Source organism: Dipodomys ordii, unplaced genomic scaffold (genome assembly GCF_000151885.1).
Source record: "Dipodomys ordii isolate 6190 unplaced genomic scaffold, Dord_2.0 Scaffold58, whole genome shotgun sequence".
NCBI classification, from domain to species: Eukaryota; Metazoa; Chordata; class Mammalia; order Rodentia; family Heteromyidae; genus Dipodomys; species Dipodomys ordii.
The window spans coordinates 6,738,528-6,761,750 of NW_012267274.1; the positions used below are offsets into that span (position 1 = coordinate 6,738,528).

Genomic DNA, 23,223 nt, shown 5'->3' on the forward strand with positions numbered 1-23,223 from the left:
GTGAATTCATGCAAAATGTGAGTCTTAAACAAAGGTACTACATACATCCAGACTAGGAATTCATACCCCAGGGGGACTTTTAACAGCTAGTGTTTATTCAGACTATGCTAAGATGTATGTGTGCTACAGTATACATAAGAATTATTACTTTAGTCATTTTTAATATTATTGTTCAGAGGCATTAAAACTCCACATAATTGTGCAACCACCACCATTATCTAGTCTCAGAACTTGTTCATCTTTCCAAACTGAAACTCTGTCCAGATTTCATCGCAATTCCCTAATTCACCAGGCCTCCAGCCTCTGATAACTGCCATCCCTTGGCGCTGGGTCATTCTACTCACCTCACGTAAGCAACAACAGGGCCTGTGTGTCCAGGGTCCTTGGTGTTGAGCTGTGCTGTAACAGGTGCCAATATTCCCTTCCTTCTAAGGCTGAACACTTTATTAAGCACACACACCACATCTGTTTGTCCATTCACCTGCTCTAGGTACGTGAATTGTTTCCTTTTACTTTGATGATACTCTTATGACCATAGGTGTAGAATCTCTTCCAGTTCTCACTTTTAATTCTTTAGCATGCACTGAGGTACAATTTTTATCATATGGTAATTCTATATTTAATTTGTGTGTGTGTGTGTGTGTGTGTGTGTGTGTGTGTGCCAGTCCTGGGGCTTGAACCCAGGCCTTGGGAATTGTCCTTGAACTTTTATGCTCAGGGCTAGTACTCAACCACTTGAACCATAGCTCCACTCCCATCTTTTTGGTATTCTACTGAAGATAAGAGTCTCACAGACATTCTTGCCTGGGCTGGCTCCTTTAGATCTCCTTAATTGTTAGGATTTCAGGTGTGAGCCACTGGTACCCAGATTTTTTATTGTAAATATTTTCTTTTTCAAATTTAGTACATGGAAACACAACAAATTTGGGGTGGGGATGTTGATGAGCTTTGAACTCAGGGCCTGTGCTTGCTAGGCAAATGCTCTACCACGTGAGTCATGCCTCTAACCCTGTATTTCATTTTTGGAGAGTCCCAGTTTTCCATAGAAACTCACCACTTTACATTCCTACCAGCCATGTACTAGGAGTCCAATCTCCACACCTTGCCAACTTACTATTTTCTTTTTTTTTTTTTTGTCGGTCATGGGGCTTGAACTCTGGGCCTGGGCGCTGTCCCTCAGCTCTTCAGCTCAAGGCGAGCGCTCTACCACTTGAGCTACAGCGCCACTTCCGGTTTTCTGGTGGTTTATTGGAGATAGGAGTCTCACGGTCTCTCCTGCCCGGGCTGGCTTTGAACCGCGATCCTCAGATCTCAGCCTCCTGAGTAGCTAGGACTACAGGCGTGAGCCACCAGCACCCGGCTCAACTTACTATTTTCTAATTGTTTATTAGCGCCACCACGTTTGGGTGTAAGTGGAATCTCATCCTGGACAGCACAATAGACCTCTTAGAAGGTGGGTGTTTATGTCCACATGAGCAGCTCAGTGTTTAAAACCAAATTTCTTTTCAAAGAGATTGGAGGTAGGGCAGGGCTGGGAAGGTGGCTCAGTGATAGAGTGCTTGCCTTGCATGCATGAGGCCCTGGGTTCCATTCCTCAGTACCACATAAGCAGAAAAAAACAGAAGTGGTGCTGTGGCTCAAGTGGTAGAGCACTAGCCTTGAGCTGAAGAGCTGAGGGACAGTGCCCAGACCCAGAGTTCAGGCCCCACGACTGGCCAAAAAAAGAGAGAGAGATTGGAGGGAGTAGCAAAGTGGCAATTGGGGGGACATGATTATACAAACGATTACCTAAAAGACTTTACAATTAAGACTTTACAATTGCATGGGAACCAGAAGCCGCTCCTCTGGCCCTCGTGTCTCTCGGACCTCCATCCCGCAGGGGAGCCCACACCACTACTGTAGTCTCAGTGCCCCAGAAGTAAGTTCTAATTGATCTAACTTATCTTCTTTGAGAACAAAATTCCAAGGTCACTATCCTTGGTCTAGCCAGGAAATTGAGTGCCCCCAAGTATCCACCTCAATTCTACTGCGGGGTCAGGGATGTGGGGAGCGTGACATAGATAGTTCTGGGGTGTCATCTCAACAAAGATCTAACATTTCATATTATCTCACTTTTCTGTCATCACCCACTTACAGACTGAGACTCAGAAATTAAATAACAGCCCAATATTCCACAATTGGTGAACTCTCCTGAACTGAAAGTTCATCATATCATCTATCATAAGATAGATGAATGAGTAAACAAATGGATCTTTAAGAAGACAAAAAATTATCCAAAAGGGAATATTTTGGTGGTCCATGAGGGAGGTCAAGGTCATTGGATTTGCTGTGTCCCTGATGTAGCTAAATTTGGGCCCCTAATTCAAAAATCTCCACCGCTAGACCTACAAGTATAAGGGTCATTCATATTAGAGGGGAAAAAGGAAAAAGGAGGATGAAAGGCAGAAATAGATATATGGTGAGTAGTAGCAATTATTTATGTGGTTTGATAAATCTGAATGTCTGGATAAGTACAAACTCAGCTTTGGAAACACTGCTAGGTCAGAAGGATCATCTTCACATGAAAAAGACAGCAAATTATGTCCTACAGTCCGGACACCAGAAGTGTGTAGCACTTTCACCTCTACACACATGCTCTTCACAACTTTAAAAGCAAAGACTTTGAAAGAATGAACATCCTTTTGAAAAAGGACTTTGTGCTTAACCTCTAGTTCTCTTATTCCTGCGTCAATAAGGGTTCAGATGAGTGAAACTGGTGGCCATAGACTAGGGCTTTATTGTAGGAATCGGACCATGGGGTTGTGAGTGGAGCTGAGGTGGGGAACAGTAGTGAAGGTCTGGAAGTGATGTTGGACATCAACAGTCACTGAGCACAGGCAACTAGGGCCCAGGCACATCCAGCCACCAAAAGGACTGCAGAGATGCTGGAGAGACCTCTGTGTAGCTAACAACCTCCAGGCCTGTAGCAAAGCCACGTGTAGTGGCCACAAACTACAATTGGGCATAAGGACAGAGGACATGTAAGAACTAAGGAGGCAACTGCAACCACCCACCCATCACCACACCAGACACTTATTTTTAAAAAAACCCAGAGTAAAGTCTGTTGCTTTCCTTCAGTCTTCCCAGTCTGTGTATATATATTTCCATTCCCTTTTGACCAACTCTAACCAGGAACCAAACAGGGAAGTGGATGCTGGGAAATGTAGTTCTCAGCTTAAGCAAGTTGACCCAGCAGTCTACCAGATTCCTTTAATATAGAATACTTAAAGGTGATTATACACATCTTTTGGGAGACTGCACATTTTAATCATAATTACATGATAAATATTTCATGGTATATATCTTTGTCATATAATTAGGCATAAAAAATGTAATCTCAAAAAGATACTAAATAATTCAAATAGCTGAGGATGTGATTAAAGCCATGACTGAAGCATGGTCAGAAGGTAACGTTAAGGTCTTCAAATATGATCTCCCAAACCACATGTCTCCTGAATAGTAGTTCAAAGTTGTTGTCACTACTCAACATTTTTCTGATTCTTACTTCAGAGTAGAAATTTTGCCTCAAGAACCCCACAGCGATTCTCTACCATCTTCCTCTCTTCAAAACTATTAGACATGGAAGCTATGTACCATCCAAACAGTTAACAAGATGCATTTATTCCACATCCAGTGGTCCCCAGTCTTCTGAAAGTCGTGTTCAGCTAAACCTGAGCTGGGCCCAAAAGTGGGGATAAGTAGATCTCCTAAGTTTTCACAAAGCATCTTTAATGTTGTGGAAATAAATGGGCCTGCTATTTCATTGCATGTATCTGCAAGACCAAATCCAACTCTTACGTTTCTGGGTACTCAATGAGCTCATTAACACTACTACCAACCACCACCTGAAACAAATGGTACAATGATATCTTGGGCAGGCTTCTGTTTTAAAACCCACGATGCAACAGCCATATTTTCCTACATCAACTCTTGCACAAGTACCTTTTGTTGTCGGTCTATTGATTGAAGAAAGAAGGAAGGAGGGCAGAAGAAAAAGAGGAAGAAAGGCCATATGCTCTGAAGTACAGACCTTTAAGAAGAGATCTTTAATGTCATGGCCACTGTCACATTCAGTCTGCACAGGCTTCTAATCCCTGAGGGTTACAAGGCTCTTATAAAGATCCCTGATAGTGTTTTCCAACCAGTAGTTGGCAGTGATGGATGGCTCTATTAGAACAGCTATGACGCCATGTTTTCTATGTGGCTCTCAGCAGTCAATAGTAAACCAGGCAAGATGCTTTTTACATCTAAATTCTTTGGATGTCTAAGGATTTGGGATACCCTTCATCCAGCAGGCTCTAACATGTTCTTTAATTACTAATTTTTTGTTTCTGAAGAATAAGAGTAATCCTCTTCTCACACACAAAAAAATGACAATTCCTTCTCACAGAAAAATGACAATTCCAATTATAAATAATACAGGCTATACTTTTTTTTTTGTCAGTCGTGAGGCTTGAACGCTGGGCCTGGGCCCTGTCCCTGAGCTCTTCAGCTCAAAGTGAGCACTCTACTGCTTGAGCCACAGTGTCTCTTCCGGTGCCACCGGGCGCCGGTGGCTCATGCCCAGGCAAGGAAAGTCCGTGAGACTCTTTTTTTTTTTTTGTCGGTCGTGGGGCTTGAACTCTGGGCTTGGCACTGTCCCTGTGCTCTTCAGCTCAAGGCCAGTGCTCTACCATTTGAGCCACAGCGCCACTTCTGGTTTTCTAGTGGTTTATTGGAGATAAGTCTCAGACTTTCCTGCCCAGGCTGGCTTTGAACCACAATCTGCAGATCTCAGCCTCCTGAGTAGTAAGGATTACAGGCGTGAGCCACCAATAAACCACTAGAAAACCAGAAGCGGTGCTGTGGCTCAAGCGGTAGAGCACTCACTTTGAGCTGAAGAGCTGAAGGACAGCATCCAAGCCAAGTTCAAGCCCCACAACCAACCAAAAAAAAAGTCTCAGACTTTTGCACCCGGGCTGGCTTTGAACCGTGATCCTCAGATCTCAGCCTCCTCAGTAGCTAGGATTACAGGTGTGAGCCACCAGCACCCGGCCAGGTTATGCTCTTAAGAGCATGTTCTCTCTCTTGGCAGGTTCTTCTCAAGTAGTCAAAGAGAGTTCCTTTTTATAAGCATTTTGTCTCCTTCATTTCAAATCTACTGGATGCTTGCCCTAACAAATATTAAGTAACTAATCTTATCACCTTACCTATTCCACAAAACTCTCACTGGGGAGAAATCAGTTTAAAAAGTTAAAGTTGTTCAGGAACAGCCCAACAGGGATATACACCATCCAAAAATAAAAATAATCCTTCAATATATTCTATTGAGTCTTTTCATTTGGGGGCGAGGAAGAGTCATTTCTTTATGAGAAAAGCTTTTCTGAAATGTTGGCTGTTTGCAAAATTAAAAATTTGCCTTGATCCAATTACAGTTTTACACTTAGATTAGTCCTGTTTCAGTTAACTCAAAGAAGCTGACTAGTTTCAGAGGGCTGTCCAGAATCAGCAGAATGAAGTCTTGGGGTCAATCTGTTCCACTGTTTAAAGCCAAAAAATGCTTTTTTGGAAATATCAAATATTCCAACCTTAGTATTTTTATAGGTTAACTGGACAAATTTCCAGACAGAGGCCATGGTTCGATGTATGGATCACATATCGCTATTATCAATGCATTAATATCAGCAATGAATTCACTCTCCAAGAATTAAATATATCCCCTCTAATCTTACTTCTCCAATTAACTTATCACAAATTCTGTTAGTGGAGTCCAAATAAATGAGATTTCTCTAACTCTGATAGTTTCAAAACCTCAGGGAATGACTGGCAGTACAACTCTGTTTTGAAGTGGTATGTTGTAAAGTTAAGCAAGCAAAAGGAGAAGTCTAACATTCACCGTTATATAAAGAACCAAATCACCAACCACCAAGTATCAAGTTCTGAATAAAGAATGCTCATTCTAGACTTCTGCTTATAATTCAACAAAGGGTCAACAAAGGGCAATGTGTGGAGGCTAGTGGTGGTGATGGTAAACCTCCACTGCCATCATCTTTATACCTGAATCATTCATGGACCACTGAGTTCCATAATACCCCAGCAACCTTAACGAACCAAGAATAAACAGTGCTTCTACATCTAAAGCTCCATAAAGACACACATTGCCACTGTTCTAAGCAAGGCTAAGTGGAAAATGCTAATAAGTCAAAGGCATGCTAAGCAGCCAAATTATGAAGAAGCTGTCAGGCAATGGTCTTAGCAGCAGAAGAAGATACAGGAGTATATAAGACTGAAGACAAATTGGGCTCTTTAAGAATACATGGCTGGTGCAAAGAAAATCTTCAGGAGCCAAGTATTTAGAGAATTATTAAGTGATGTTATAACAAGGTCAGGAGTCTAGGTACATAGGTTTTAAATTACTGCAATAGCCTATAACAGAGTCCTATAAAGGGGATGAAAGGTACTTCATTACAACACTGGAAAAGCAAACTTCGGTGCTTCTGAGACCAGTAGGTATAATTTGTATGGCTTCTTCAGGTTTGTGCTAACTGCACATAGTTGGCTAGTGTGATGAGGTGAAAGAATATTCCTTGGGAAATTAGTTAATGAAATAAACCAAAGGAAATGAACCTCCAATTACTTAAGTCTGACACCCTGCTAACCTTCAGTGAAGCCCCCCCTCCTCACCTCATCGGGTCACTTGGAAAATCATGCCATTGGTATATTCAAGGAAAATAAAACAAAATCTATTGCTTTTCATTTAAAGTGAGTTTGGAAGAGCAGTTGCCAAGTCATGAGCTATATAGGAAATAAATGTCCAACTCAGGTCATGTTCTCCCACTTCCAGGCTTGTATTAATTAAAGAGTCTGTTTACCTTCAGGCTTCTTGGGGTTTTTTTCCCCCAATCAGGACACAAAATACTTTGCAACTAAGAAGCCAGTGCCCTACAGCGACCCCAGGACAAGTTCTGTGGGCATCTTTGGAAAATGAAAGCATTGTTACAACACACCACTGATCAAGGGGAAACTGCCTTTGTTCTCAATGGTCCAATTGGTATTTGTGGCCACCGGGAGCGACAGCTTTCATTTCTCTTAGCACTAGTTCCAAAGCAATGTAGCCAGGTACCATTTTGAAAGGAAACTGCTCTAACTACGCCTAATAGCTTAAGTCAGTATTTCCCCAAGTGAAAGATGGGTTACCCAGAGACATTTCAAAGACTAAGGTGGGAAAGTCAAAGGGAGAACCATGAAAACTACAGCTGTGTTTGCTTCCTAAATGACAGCACAGGTAGTCTAATATATCTAACTTACGGGGTATGATTAACATATGCACACATTTTTCCAGGGGACAGAGTAAGAACTTTGATTTGGTTAGCTATTTTTACCTTTGAAAGATCCAGCAAGTAGTGGTAGGGATAGATCATCCTCATTCCTCTCGTAATGGGGGCTGATCTAGAAAAGGCTCTCAGCTTAGCTATTCTATCATACAACCTTGCTGCTATGTCTTCTGTGTAGAAGTCTATACACCTTTACCAAACCTTATCATCTACACCTGATAGTGAATATGGACAGGTCATTCTGGGATGAATGTTAACCATATAAGCCAACTTTCAAATTTTCAAAACATGGACTGCATGAGGATACAAATTGTGCATACAAAGTATAGACACAGTACTTAAGTAAAAAGAAGGAATGACATGAGGGGGAATAATGTGGACTCAAATGTGCCCAGTCTTATTTAAAATGGGGATGAAGCTAGAGGACAGTTAGTGAGGGCCCATCTTATTGAACAAGCCAAGCTTGATGGTACATGGCCTGTGTTGCCAGTTGCAGAGGAAGCATAGATCAGAGGACTTCAGTCTCAGCTGTGGTTCTAGGGGAAAACCCTACCTGAAAGATTATTAAGCAAAAGTACTAGGTGTGGCTTAAATGATTATCACACCTGCTTAGCAAGTATAAGGCTCTGAGTTCAATTCCTAGTACTGCCAAACAAAATCTTCTAATTCATCCACTCAGGTATTTTCATGGGTGGTTAACAAAAATATTTATTCATGGAGAAATAAAAAAATATATATTCTGAAGGATATATAACAAAATGGTAAAAGTAGGTATTTCCTGAGATGACTAAACTGTAGAAACCGAAAGGGCAACATGGTGACAAGTATACAACTGAAACTAAGTATACCTTAAGTACTATACCCAGTAACTATGCAGTGATAGATACATTAACCCACTGGTAATATTTGCGTGTATGTGTGTAGGTAGTTGGGCTTGAACTCAGAGCCTGGGCCGTTGGCTTTTTTGCTCAAGGTTAGTGCTTGAGCCACACCTCCACTTCCCACTTTTTTTTTCTGGTGGTTAATTGAAATGAGTATCACAGATTCTCCTGCCCAGTCTGGCTTCAAACCACAATCTTCAGATCTCAGCCTATTAAGCAGCTAGGATTACAGGCATGAGCCACCAGAGCCTGACTTACAATGCAATCTGTCTGCAATGTATAAATACATCAAAACATCACATTATATTTTTTGTGTAAATGTAAGGTTTGTATATATAAATATATAATTGTCAATTATGCTAAAAAGAATGTTACCTACCATTAGAGATTCTGATGACATAGAATAAGTTTTAGATTGTTACCTAAATTTCTCCAAAACTATTGCATCCAATTTTTTTTTTGGGGGGGGGGGATTGGTAGTGGGGCCTGAACACCATCCCTCAGCTCTTCAGCTCAAGGCTAGCACTCCACCACTTGAGCCACAAAGACACTTCCAGCTTTTTTGCTTATGTGGTGCTGAGGAATGGAACGCAGGGCCTCATGCATGCAAGGCAAGCACACTACCACTGAGCCACCTTCCCAGCCCCCATATCCATTTTATAATAAATCCAGAGGTCACACCTAGCACATTTGAGTATCTGTATTTCAGTTATATATTATTTTGAAAAAGGGACTGTTTATACCATTCAGCAACATTAAAATGGCACACATTCCTGCGCCAGAATATACAAAACACTGTCATCCCTATTCCTAATGTAAACATGAGCTAGATGCACACAGGTAATTGCTAAAAGGTGCTTCATATGCATTTTGAAAAAGGGCACACTTGTTTGTGAAATGCAGAGATTTTGACCAGGATCTTCCAAGAGTAAAAAACCTGAAAGAATAACCTAGAAAGAGGGAACATCTGAGCAGAATGTGAGGTCTAGATATCCCAGTGAGTATTAACAACTACAGAGAAGCAAGCTCTCTAGCACGCACGCTACCAGAGTGCAAGTGTTTTCTGGGACTGGAACAAGTTAAGATTCCCAAGGGCAGTCAGTGGTATAGTACAAGAGTTGCAGAGTGGACCTGGGATAAAAGCAATCTGGGAGCACAGAGTCAAACAAACTTGCAAGGATGTCTTTACTACTAGAATTCACCAAGCTCTCAGGAGGCTAATGCACACTGAGTTTCAGACAGAAGGAAGCCAACATTGTTTGACCATAGATAGAATCCTATTCTTGAACATGGAAATGCCTTAGCCAACACTAGAGTTTAAAGGGTAACAAAATCAAAACCAGACAGTCTGGCTTCAGAAACATTATCACTGTCTCATCCCATCAACATGAAGGGCAGCCCCATTCTGAAAACAACTCAGTTACAATTCCTTCCCAAGGATCACAAGACCTTGACCTAGCAAGTTAATAAAGGGTTACTATGAGAATGGGAAGAGTAGCTTCCAAATATGGCATGACAGCTTTATGTTGCTTGTGGGGCCTGAACTCAGGGCCTGGAGCCATGTACTTGAGCTGTTTTTTGCTCAAGGCTAAGTGGTTCTACAATTTGAGCCACAGCTCCACTTCAGGCTTATTGGTGGTTACAGGTAGAGTCTCATGGACTTTCCTGCTGGAGCTGGTTTCAAATCACTAATCATCAAATCTTGCCTCCTAAGTAGCTAGGATCACAGGCCTGAGCCACCAGTATCCATGCATGATAGTATATTAAAAAACAAACCCCCCCCCAAAAAAAATCCAGTTTCTCCCAACTGCATACATCAACACATTTGTTGGTAAAATCAGTTGAGTTAGTATAACCAACATTGAAAAGGAGCTTAAAAAACAGAAAGAAAATACATACACACCATACATATCACATGTGGAAAGGGCAAGTAATGTTTTATGCACCCTTGTCAGTTATATATGGCTTGTGCTCTAAACTGTAGCTCCAAAATGTTATTTTTTTACTTGGGTCACAGATTACATGCTTGAAAGTCACTACTCTGTAAGACAAAAGACTAAAGGCAAAGACTGGAAGCTGCACTATTCAAAGAAACCAAAAAACAGTAGCAGTAGAAAGAAATGAAAGATTAACAGAAGAGACACTAAAAGAATAGATGAAAACACCAATGAAATGAGTTAGCATCCCTGAGTAATTAGGGAGAAAGGTTCTATAAAAATAAACAGGCACTTATAAGGGAGAGCCAGCTAAGTAGTACTCAGGGCAGGCAAGGAGGCATACTTAGTTTCAAGAGACAAGAGGACATCTAGATAGAACCACCAAAAAAGCTCCCCAACACAAACTCAGAGACAGGTCCACAGCATGGTTTTAATTTGGTCACCTTTAAAAGTACCATACTAATTACCTTTGTTATACAACAAATTTATGCTGTTCTCAAACCAAGTGGTTATGACTTTTAAAAGCACATAATCACAACAAAGAACCAATATCATCAGTTAGTCCCTGGCTATTACATTATTTACCATCCCAAGGGCTTCACTCTGATTTAGCATTTGATGGATAAGTCCAGAAGGGCCTGTCATTTGGCTCTCTGCATGAAGATGATTTCACCAGCACAGGGACGTAAGAGCTACACGAGCTCTATGGAACTGGCACTGCTAGGAGAGCATCATGCCAAAAGGCACCCAGAGGCTGCCACAGTAGGTCTGTGGCTGTCCTGAGAAGCTGCATAGTTGGCTCAAAAACCCTGCTGATCCACAGAGGGGGCACGCAGGAAATGGCTGAATTCCAACAGATCACTTTATTCACCACTGTATCACCAACATACATCAGAGCATACATAATTAAATAAGGCAGAGTGGACTTCAAGGTAAAATGTCATCCTCAATCTGCCCCTGATGAACAGTGTGTTTTACAAAAGCCTTTTTATGTAGTAAATTACATTAATTACCAATATTTAAAAATCCAACAGGAGGGCTCAGGATCTGATTTATTAGACAGCAGGAAAATAACAGGTCTAGATTCTGCTACAAAAAAGCTCAAACCACTCATTGACAGCAACTAGACTTGCCTAGGGGCAGGAAAGGAAATTTCTTCAGACTATGCACAGGGACAAACTCACCACCCTGAACAAGGTAGTAAAGAGTACACATATAGAAAACAGAGAAATCCACATACTAAATAACATATCCACAATGACTGTCATCCCTTAGGGATCGGATAAGCATGTGTTTGTAGGAAGCAAACAAAGCTTTCCATAGAGAAACCACTTTCACGAGATGATTAGGTGGACCTGAAATGAAGAAAATACATTTCAAAAGATTGGTTCAGATTTTGACAGGGTTTCACTGAAAAACTTATAAGACCCTTTCTTTGTTATCAAAAGAATTCCTAAAAAATACAATGCAGTAAAGAATTAAGTCCTACTCAGAGGCATATACTTACAAGTAATACAAATTAAAAATAAAGAAGTTGTCAAATATCTAACTATGAAAGGTTAGAATACTAACTGGAACTACTTGGAATACGCCAGGCTAAGCTCATGCTCTGCTTTAAGGCATTACATTGAAATGAATTTCATTCTCACTATCATTTTTTTTTCTTTTTAACCTTAATCACCAGCGGCTGGACAACTGAAATGGACAAGAGAACTATATAAATGTCAGAGTAATATGTAAACCTCATTAATGTTTCCAAAAATTCATTTATAGATAGAAACAGGTCCAAATAGATGCCTGTCTAAATGTACTGCAATTACGTTACAATTATTTTTCCAAATACACAGATATGCTCTGTCTTTTCTCAGCTCATTACTGACTCAAACAATTTGCTCTTCTGGGATCAATTGTTTGCTAATAAATAATTGTTTACAGTCCCAAAATGATGTTAGGAGGTTTTCTTATTAGTTTTCCTTCTGCACCCTAATAAGATTGAAAACTAGCTGATTCCCAGGAGTCTAACCTTAACCTCGCTTTGTTTAACAGCCCAGGAAATGATGAACCATCTGCTTCAGAGAATGATGGACAGCCAAGAGGAAATACTGTTTAATTGTAGATTAACCTCCTCATGAAGCAGTCTGAAGCAGCTTTGAATTAGCAACCATAACCAGCAAAAGAAATAAATGGCTCAAGAGTCTTTTCCTCCCCCATTTAAGGTCCAGAAAGAATGCAAAAGGATTTTTATTACTTGTTTTTATTTACAAACATTTACCACCACAGCGGAAACAAAAACCAAAGTCAAAACTTATTCTCAAAAATGCAGTCACTGCCCTTAAATTTTTATTTGCCCAAATACCTTTAATGCAGCAAACCATCAAACCATCTCATGCACTTAAGGGAGTTGTTAATAAGTTTAAAAAAAAAAATCAATAAAAACCTCTTTTTCATTATTTTCAGATTCTTATCTTAAAAGTATTATTTCTCTGGTTTCTTTGTAAATAACAATAAATCCACTGTTGGGGAATACAAATTGTTTTATTATCAACACGGCATTTAAATAAATGAAATCTTGTCAAGTACATGGTGACCTACAAGTTCAAAAGAAAAAAAAAAAAAAAAAGAACAGCATGAGATCAAAATGGCCAGCCAGGATAGAAGACACAAAAGTGACAGATTAAATGCAAACAGTTCTTTATCCAATAGACTTTACAATCGAAAGCTTTTCTCAATTTAGTCCTATAAAAGCATATGATACTAAATACTGAACATTCTGCCTCTTGCCTAGAACTCAACAAATTTAGCAAGGGTGTCATATTCATTTTATTTCAGAAAATACAGGACCTTGAAAACATTCCTATATTCCATAAGCATTGATAACCTTCTTCCAGGACCTCGGGGACAGGGAGACAGCGAGCAGGACAAAGTCACTCGGGTAGGGCTATTATGATTTAACACATGCCTAACAATCCTCTCATAAGCTCAGTAGAGATAAGTAAGTAAAAAAGCTTTTGAGAGTCTGGTAGCAAAAAAAAAAAAATTATTATTCTCATTCAATAGTTCCAACCTAAAGTCAGAGACATCTATGAAAACTTCAAACTGAAGTAAATTTACTATTCTAGGCAAGGCCATGTAACTCTGGGTTTCCAATAAGACCTGAAGGTCATTCATTCTGTGTAAATGTTATAGAAACAACCTTCGTGGAGAGGAAAGATTTTTGGCAGTTCAAACTCCTAAATATCTTAAATAGAATTTACCAAAATAAATTATTCTTGAATTCCTCAACTTAATTTTGAAGCAATGAGCTAGTAATAACTGCAGAGATTCAAATAATAGAGCCTATTCAAGAAGAATGAGAGCTTGACATTCTTCTCTACAAAACAACTAGGCACAATTTTATCCATCAGACGTCTATCAACCTACGGATATTGAAAGCTTGGGAGAACAAGATAAAATCAACTCCAGCCCTACAGTCAGCTGTAATATCAAGCAGGCATCAACAATGCTATTCATGAATTTAGAAAAATTAATAAATCCTGGGTTGAATGCAAGAAAAGGCTCAAATACAGGTGAAGCATACTCACTTGGGTTTTGTTTCAGCATCTGTCACTTGGCGAATGAAGATACCATCTTCAGGATGTTCTGTGTCATCCATTTCATACATATATGATGATGCTATGGCAAGCATGGTCCCATCATTGCTGAAGGCAAGTGATGCGATGCTGGTGGGGTACCGATGGAACTGGCACAGTCGCTTTTTGTTAAATGGATCCCAAATATTTACAAACCCATCAGAGCCACCTAGAAGTCATTTCAAAAGAGTTAAAATGATTCTTAAATCCAGACACAATAAGAAACATCCCAACAAACAGCTAATTTTTAAGGTCACTGAAGTTAATTTCCCCCCAAGAAGTACTATACTAGGGTATCTGCCATAAACATTTTGAAAACACAAATTCTTTAAATAATTCTGCCTTAATAATTAGATATAAGTTATTAGCACACCATACTTTACCTGTGGCAAATGTATTGTGGATATTGTGAAAAGAAATAGCATTGACTGGGTAAATCTGCTCAATATTATTTTCTTTTAGTCTGTGACATTTGAAGGCATACTTCTTCTTCTGTACCTCAGGGCTGGGGTCCAAATACTCAACTGCCACTCGGCCTTCAATAGAGCTTAATACATAACCCTGTCAAGTAGGAACCGAAGGACACAGATGGTAAAATGTAGCTTCCAAAATAAGGAACTAGTTCCCAAATTTAATCTATAATAAAGATATTTCAGAGATGAAAATTACAACGAACTACTTAAGCTGTACTGTCATAATTATGGCAATTCTATAGAACATGAAGAATATCTATGGTGAATTTCTAAGAAAGAAGGCTATCAGCACTTGCTTTCTCCGGCTATCAGCACTTGCTTTCTCTGACTATCAAGCAAACTGCAATCAAAAATGTCAACTTCTTTTATCAAACCAAAATAAGGAAATCGAAGTATTTTAGTATCTTGTTTCCTGTCTAGAAGAAGATTCAAATTTGTTCCCTCAGTTAAAATATAGTCTACATTCAATGGCTTCTACATCTCTAACTGTAAGAACTGTGTTTCCTTCACTGGGAGCATCAATAATCCAAATCGACCAAAACACCAGTCTTCCATCTCAGGCGCTCTACCTCCTACATTTACTATAGCTAGTCAGGTTTGGAAAAAATAAAAAAAATCAGAAACAGTCGAAAATGGTTTACAACTAGGTATTGGTGGCTTACTCCTGGCTACTTAGGAGGCTGAGATCAGAGGATCAAGGTTCAAAGCCTGCTGAGCAGCAAAGTTCATGAGATTCGTATCTTCAATTAACCAGCAAAGGCCAGAAGTGCAGCCATCTTAGGTGGTAGAGCGTGAGCCTTGAATTAAAGAGCGAAGGGGCAGTACTAAGTTCAAGCCCCAGAGGCTTATCACTTCAAGCCTTTTATCACTTCAAGCCTTTCCTTATACTTCCCTGAAATGGCAACATGTTATAAAAACAAGAGAAATAACATGCTAAATAAGAAATGTTTTATATCTTCAAGATAAAGTTTATCCCTAATTTACTTATAGGAAAAGAATTCAGGAAAACCCTAAACTCCCATTATAAAGTAAAGGTAGATCCACAGAAAACTTCAGATATAAAAACATACAAACACTTTATGTAACATAAGCATATTTTAATCACATTTAAGTCTCTTTAAATTTCACTTAATTCTTTATCTTCAATGGTAATGTACCATTTCCTTTAAATTAAAAATTGTTGTTGTTTATGGTTTGGGGGTTTTCTTTGTAGTACTAGGAGTTGAACCCAGGGCCAATGCTTTATCACTTAAGCTACACTGACACACTAAGGTACTAGACTTCTGAGGCAAAGGGCCCAGAGAGGAGCCATGATTACAAACATACCTGCTGTTTAGAATGATTTTTCCCCTTACGAAACTCTTATCACCACTGACCCCTCAACCAGGTCCCCTTACAACTTTAAGGACCAGGTGAGAAGTGAGCTCCCTAAAGAATAAAGAACAAGTTAATCTCATTAAGTGATGATAGGAGAGTCACTCCGCAGATCCTAGAGGCAGTCTCAGTTGGACTCTGCAGGTCGCCCTATAATCCCAGTACTAGTGAAGTAGAGATCCAGAGGATAGTGGTTCCAAAGTCAGCCCAAAACTAGTTGCAAAAACTTAGCAAGAATCTATCTCAACTAACAAGCCAGGTAGCGTGGGACATGTCTGTGCCCATGACTGTAATCCTAGCTTTCAAGAGGCCTAGGGTAGGAGGCATCAAAGTCTAAGGCTGGCAGTTAGCAAAAAGTCAAGACACTACTGAAAAATAACAAAAGCCAAAAAGAGCTGAGAGCATGGCTCAAGTGGCAGAGTGCTTAACTAGTAAATCGAGGCCCTGAGTTCAAAACCCTAATACCACCAAAAATCAGAGAGCATGGTTCAGATGGCAGAGTGCTTAACTAGTAAATTGAGGCCCTGAGTTCAAAACCCTAATACCACCAAAAATCAAACAAAAAAAAAAAAAAAACCCCACCAGTATTGTGAGGAGCATTGCATCTAATTCTATAATTGAGAAACGAAATCTATGAGTATCACGGTTACAAAAACCAAGGAAAAAAAAAAAGCCAGGTATGTGTGGCTGTACACACCTGTAATCCCATCATTTGGGTGGCTAAGGGAGGAGGATCACGAGATCCAGGACAGCCTGGGCTACAAAGGAAAACCCTGCTGTTCCAAAAGGGAAAGAAAAACAGCAAATTCTGTTAACCTGAACTTCCAGATTCAATTCACTGATGTCTAAGTTTGATTTGTATTTGTATTTTTTCATCATCTTCAAGTAATATACAGAGATCAAACTCAGGATACCAATTATGAGTACAATTCACCTTGATCAATGCCACTCCTTTGCATCATGCATGGGGGTTTCTAAGTTTTCAAGCTGAAATACCTACAAAAGTAGATGAAGACCAGTGGCTCCAGTGTCAGAGCACTAATCTTCAGCAAAAAAGCTCAGGGATAGCATCCAGGCCCTGAGTTCAAGCACCAGGACCAGCACACAAAAAAAGCTCTAAAGGTAATGGTCAAATCACTGAATACGAGATCAGTACCTGCTTGTTTGGGAAGGCCCGGATACATCGTGTCTGGTATTTCAGGCTGGACTCCCTGCGCTGCTGCACATAGCCCATGTTCCGTAAGTCCCACACCAGCACTCGGCGGCCTGCTGTACCCACAATCAGCCGGTCTCCAGACACTGAGAGGGTATACACCTTTTAGGAGAGATCAAAAGGTGCTACAATTCATCTATATCCTGAAAGCGGCATTTTGACCACAAAGTCCATTTAATCATAAAACCCTAAGAAAACACAGGTACCAATGTTAGATACTGTGTGAAATCACTCACACAAAATAGCAAGCCCGCAATATTCTTAACACTTCACTAAGCATCATATAAAATATGTTCTAATTAAGTCCACAGAAGTACTTTAAAGACTTAATGCTCTTTATTAAAAAATAAAAATTTCCCAGCTTCCTCATTTCACTTAGAGACATGAAAGGGGAAAACTCAAAATGAGACAGCAAAACCATAAAATTCAAGACCCCTTTAAATAACCTCTTACTTTACACAAAATAATTACTTTTTTCTATGAGACCACCTTTGGGAAGCAGATTTCATTCTGTAACTCCCAGCTTTTCTGAGAGGCAGGAAGGCACTATCCTTAACAAGCACTTTAGTTGCTCTTGGTGGCACAAGCTCAACACCAGAAAGAGGGTGACAATGGCATACAGCAAGGCTAACCACATCTGAGGCCATCACACTCAGTATTTAAGACACAAGTTCATCTTTAGGGAAAAAAAAAATTTTAAGCACTTTAGCCCCTTATAGGGAAATACTTAAACTTCCACAAAAACTACTTGATATTAAATAACAAGTTTACCCGCAAGCATTTGGTGGCTAATTTTAGATAATATTTGGAGACAAGAGGTACCAAATTTTTCCTGATTAAATTATAAAACAAAATCTTGACCTAAGGTCATAACCAAGGTTATTATTTTCTTTTAACAAACATCTGTAATCTAACCCAATATTTCCAACTTTGAAGAATTGCTATTAAAAATATAGATGCTCTATGATATGGTAAGTAATCGCTTAACACTTAGCAATTACACCATAACATTAATAATCACTAGCATGCCAACTTTAAATCATTGGCAAAAAAAAAAAAAACTTAGGTAATAATGAAATGTCACAACAGCAGACCCTACAGTTTGACTTACAATTTAGTAAATAAGGTGACTAAAAAAAAAATGAGAATTAAGATAGGAAATATTTAATGTTTGCATATTTGCATACTCTTATCAGAGAACAAAATGTTTTATGAAAAATGAAAATTAACCTAAGATGTATGAAGTATCAAAGTTCAAAACAGAATCCAGAAAGATCAATTTATAATGGTACAATCATATCAAAAATTTTACCTTAAATCTCTACTATACAGGTGACACACAAGCTTCTAATGGTGCTTTCTATCCCCACTGATCATAAATCAAAGGAAACTACTGTCATGCTACTGACTAGGTATATACATTTATCAAAGAAAGTATTAAAAAAAGTGACATAATGAACCTTGCTGAACCAATAAGCAGCTTGATTCAGTGTGGCTGTCCATTATATGATATTCTGTCAGCAATTTATCACAGTTCTTAACATGTTACATACAACCATAAATCAAAACTAGAAACAATGCAATTATTTTATTCTGAACAAAGGTCTTGCCAGGAGTAGATCCGACTGTGATGTGACAAAAATAATGGCTCTTTGGATGCACTACTGTATATAATGATGGCTAACAGGAACTGAATAGCATATTTACACCAAGGAAACATTTTTAAACTGCTAAAATCATTGATCTTTAAAATTAACTACCATCTGATAAAGTATGATAAGAATAGTTAGAATTCTCACTTTCCTCACACAGATCAAAAGGTTAGAATAATACAAAAGGCCTCCAAACTACATTGATCAGCATGCGCGCGCGCGCGCACACACACACACACACACACACATATGTATATATATACACACATAGAAACATACAAAATACATATATATATATATATATATGAGAACAGTTAAAGCTTCAGATCATACAACCTTTTCACTTAGCATGAAACAATAACCAATTTCACCCTCAACAGTCTATGAATATAAAAATCTTACCTTTTCAGGTTGAGAGAAGGTTCCAGCATTACAAGGAGTTCTGGGATCCCACAATTTAACTGTTTGATCCCAACTTCCAGTAACCATCACATTCACTTCCGGACAGTATTCAACACATCTGATAGGGGCATCATGAGTTCCAACAAGATTTTCTATAGGAAAAAGAGAAAAAAAATAAGTAACACCTGGCTTTATTATCTCAATTAAACAAAGATTCTTCAACTTAACAAACTAAAGGAATATTCAACTATGATGTCTCATTCGACTCCACAGAAATGTCTGCATACAGAAGTCTCTCCATGACTACAAGAAGTTATCCTTTCCTCTCTATTCACTTACACTTCATAGTTTGATTCACTAACATAACGTATTACCAAAGACTACCTTGAATTTCTAATTGCATTAAAATGATGGCATGTCTGCTAATTTCTTCACTGATTCTAGATTTTCTCACCAAGAATCTTGTTTAATCTCTCTCTGCTTATATCTCGTGCAAGACTCAATACATGCCAGGTGTTCAAGAATACCTGTTGAATAATAATAAATGTGCAGAGAAAGAACTCTGGTCTCCTGTATCTTTGCAACTCTCAGCTCTCTTAAACATTAAGCTAATGATAACTAAGGGAAAAAAACCAGAAAGCAAGTTATTTATGTGGTTACAGGACTATTAGAGATGGGCAGAGGCTTTTGCATGAAAGTCCCTTTCTGATGTGACTTTTAATTGCTCATGTTTGGTTTCAATTATTTAGTCTTTCAATTCAATGTACTCAAGCCCAAATAAATTGTCTCAATTATTCCACTTGGTTTTTCACAGTAGGTCAAATTTATAATGCATAATTTACTTCCTACCAGTTTCAACCTTTACAATATCCCATTTATTTAGTTAATTATTGCCAATATGCCAAAACCCATGTAATCTAAGGATACACAAATGAATGAACAGGGCTAGGGAATACAGCTTAAGACTAGAGCACTTTCAAAACACTGGATTCAATTCCCAGGCATGCATACATGCATGCATAAAGAAGTTCTGAGTCTTAATAATGTAACTTTTTAACAGTATAACATTGACACAAGAAACAAAAGTTATCTCATGAAGTTTGAAATGGTCTTCATATAAGTAACAGTTCTCTTAAGCTACAATTTATAATTATATTATTTCCTAAACTTTTGAATAAACCTAAAAGATAATTTAATTATTTAAATTTATTAAATATTTAAATTTATTAATAATTAAACCTAAAAGATAATTTATTATAAAAGGTAAGTTACTGGCAAGCCAAACCACATCTAGGCAGTTAAGTTACATAGGGAAGTACCTCTATGCAAAAGCCTCTGCTGACTGGGCACTTTGTGCCATCTTCCATCTATTCTCCCATTGTTCAACTCTACCTTATGTGTAGTTATCTGTGACCTGGCATCTCCTTTAAGAGTATCTATGTCTAATGTAGGATAAACAACAGTTCAGAGCACTCAGTGTACATATGAGTTCCATTCCCATCTCTACCTCAATGTGATAAAAACAAACAAACAAACTGGGCCAGTCATTTTATATCTGGGCCTCTAATGAGATGAAACAAATTCCACTGATAAGTACACAAGCAAGACTAATATGAACATAATTACTATGTTGTGGGTGATTTCTTTTTGGAGGACTTTCCTCCTCCAATTTAAACTAGCTTCTAAAAAGACAACCTTAAAACATTCAACCTGTTTTGGAAAACCATAATGAATCATAAACCACTACAAGACTCTATCCATGTCTAAAGACAAACACCCATCATTTTCTTTAAAACACTTAGAATGTTGATTTTACTGCAAAAACATATGTACAATGTTTTCTGGTACACAACACATGTACAATGTTTTCTGGTACACTGAATGATTATAATTTAAACAAAAAGGCCCAGAATTCAACCACAAGAATTCCCCCTAAGCACCTTAGTAACTAAGCAATTCAACTAATATTGTCTCTAAGTAAACACTTATAATACCTAGTAACAAAAATCTGATTTTTTTAAAAAAAGTTGCCACTTTACCTTGATCAGTATTTAAATCATGCATTTTCAACTGATGATCCAATCCTCCACTCCACGCATGTGTTGGATCCTACAAAGTTAAAGTTATGAAACATTTAAAAGTTACATAGCTTTAGATAGTATGTCAAAACTCTATTTCTGCAGCCAACTGTTCATGAAACTCAGGGTATCGAATAACCAACCATCTTTGTAAATAAACAAAAGAATAGACTGAAAAAAACCAGTAGGCATGTAGTCACAATAGCGATTTGGCTGTTTTACACCGATCAGCCAGCACTTAAACAGCCATTTCTTCCAGAAGTTGTTTTTAACATGGAAGTCAAATTGGTCTTGCTGCAAATTTCAAGTACCATTACCCCATGTCTAGAAAGTTGACCTATGCCTATTCTTGAAACCCGAAAGCATCCGATAAAAGCTTGCATCTCCCCAATGCAAAATCCAGACCAAACAGACTGAGTTGGCACCTGGTCCAAGACAGGCGTTCCAGAACATCTAAAGAGCTGTCCCATTGAGTTCCCCTAAGCGGCCTCCCACCCGAGCCTGCTCGGCCCAGGCTCACACCGTGTAAGGCGGGGGCAGACACGGAAGCCACCTACGTAGAAGGCGCAGTCCAGCACGGCGCCGGTGTGCTGGTACTTGAGTCGCATGGAGTTGGCGGGCACATCGTAGAGGCGCACCGACGTGTCCCAGGACGAGACCAGCAGAAACTGGGAGGTGTTGGGGCTGAACTTCACCGAGGAGATGCCATCCTCGGGCGGCTGGTTCAGCTTGAACTCGTTAGAACCTGTCATCTACGCACAACAAATGACCAGTCAGCGTCGCCCCAGGGACTAGGGATCGAGGGACAGGCGGGGCACGCAGGCTGGGGCTGGGGGGTGGGGGAGCCTGAGCGAGTCCAACGAGGTCTGCGCCTGCGCAGGCCGAAGCCCGCCACGGTCAAGTCCCGCCCCGCGCCGTCCGGTCCCGGTCCCGCTCCCCCCGCGCCCCGCCCCAACCTGCCCCGGCCCGGCCCGGCCCAGCGCGTTCCCACCCCGACCCGCCCGGCCCGCATCGCCCGCCCGCTAACCCCGGCGGCCACGGCCCGCCTCCTCCCCGCCACCGGAGCTCGCGGCCCCAAACGCTCTCGAAAGAGGATGGAAGCGAGACGCGGTCCCGGCGGACAGCCCCCCGTCCCCGGCTGCAGACCGGGGTCCGCGGAGAGTCCGCTACTGCGCCCCGCCGCCGCGCGCGCCTACCTTGGGCTCCCCGCTGAAGTAGCGTCTCAAATCTCCAGCCGCTGCAGCCGCCTCCTGGCTTCCCTCCGAACGCACTCGGGCCGGGCGAAGGAGGCGGAGAGGAAACTCCGGTACGGGCCTGCCATTGGCTGATTTCAAACGCCAACGGCTCACTCCAGGAAGCCAATTGGTCCGTTCTACTGTCTGAATCAGTCGTCGCAGTCTTTCTGTTCCGGCTCAAAGGGAAATCCTGGCTTTTCTGATCACGTGGTTTCGCCTTGCGACCGTGAGACCCTAGAGCGATTACAAAACTACAACTCCCAGGGTGCTTCGCGTTGAGGCGGGACTCGCTCCCTCCCACGCCCGCGCTCAGTGAGCTGGGAGATGTAGTCTCCCTGGGGCCACCACCCTGCTTGTCTTCTGAATAGTTAGAGGGAAAGATGGGGTGTTTATTGTTTTTGTTTTCTTTTTCCCAGTTCTGTTCATGGCACCCTGCCCTCAGTGACTCAGACACAACCGTTTGCTAAGACTAAATTCTTCTCTCCTCTGGGCGGGCATACATCTGAGAAGTGAACCAAAAAACTTAACTATTGAAAGAAAAATATTTGTTCTTGTTCACTGCACTATTTGCCTCATTTCTTTTCTCACTTTTGGAGTTTGCGCCAAAGATTCGGGGCATCGCGTTTCCCATTGTCTTAAGTTCTACTGACCTTATAGAAACTCGTACTTAACTCTCCACACCACCCTATTCCAGGCCTGGTGAGAGGCTCTGGGGAGATACATTTGATTAAACCAGCCCTTGGAAAGAACTCCATGAAGAAACAAATATTCTGCAGTGGTTTAAAGACCAAGTAGATTCTTACAGAGATATATGCATCTCCACATCCTAAAGTGACAGCAATAAGCCTCTCAGTACCACCATGCCAGCATTTTCTGTTTCTAGAATCCCCCAGAAAAAGGAGAATCAAGAAAGCTACTTCAATAATGAGAAATTTTTTACTCCGTGAAAGAAAAGCAATACCAAATCACTAGAATTTAGTGACAAATTTACCCTTTG

General features: G+C 40.1%; 1 protein-coding gene and 1 long non-coding RNA gene across 3 annotated transcripts; one reads left to right on the plus strand and one right to left on the minus strand.

Moving 5' to 3' along the window:
- Positions 1-11,014: 11,014 nt before the first annotated feature.
- Positions 11,015-22,414, minus strand: Bub3 (BUB3 mitotic checkpoint protein). 2 transcript variants are annotated; one of them, XM_013021949.1, is made up of 8 exons: positions 22,188-22,414; positions 21,549-21,743; positions 20,953-21,022; positions 18,914-19,065; positions 16,803-16,961; positions 14,183-14,360; positions 13,752-13,968; positions 11,015-11,525 (listed from the first exon to the last, which is right to left on the minus strand). In XM_013021949.1, the coding sequence occupies exons 2-8, from the start codon at positions 21,741-21,743 to the stop codon at positions 11,516-11,518; spliced, it is 981 nt and encodes a 326-aa protein (XP_012877403.1). In that variant the 5' UTR covers positions 22,188-22,414; the 3' UTR covers positions 11,015-11,515. The 2 variants fall into 2 exon arrangements, with proteins under 2 accessions (XP_012877403.1, XP_012877401.1); XM_013021947.1 differs by lacking the exon at positions 11,015-11,525 and adding an exon at positions 12,594-12,758.
- Positions 15,634-16,209, plus strand: LOC105989764. Its single transcript, XR_001175258.1, has 2 exons — positions 15,634-16,058; positions 16,139-16,209. It is a non-coding gene; the product is annotated as an uncharacterized LOC105989764 (long non-coding RNA).
- Positions 22,415-23,223: the final 809 nt, after the last annotated feature.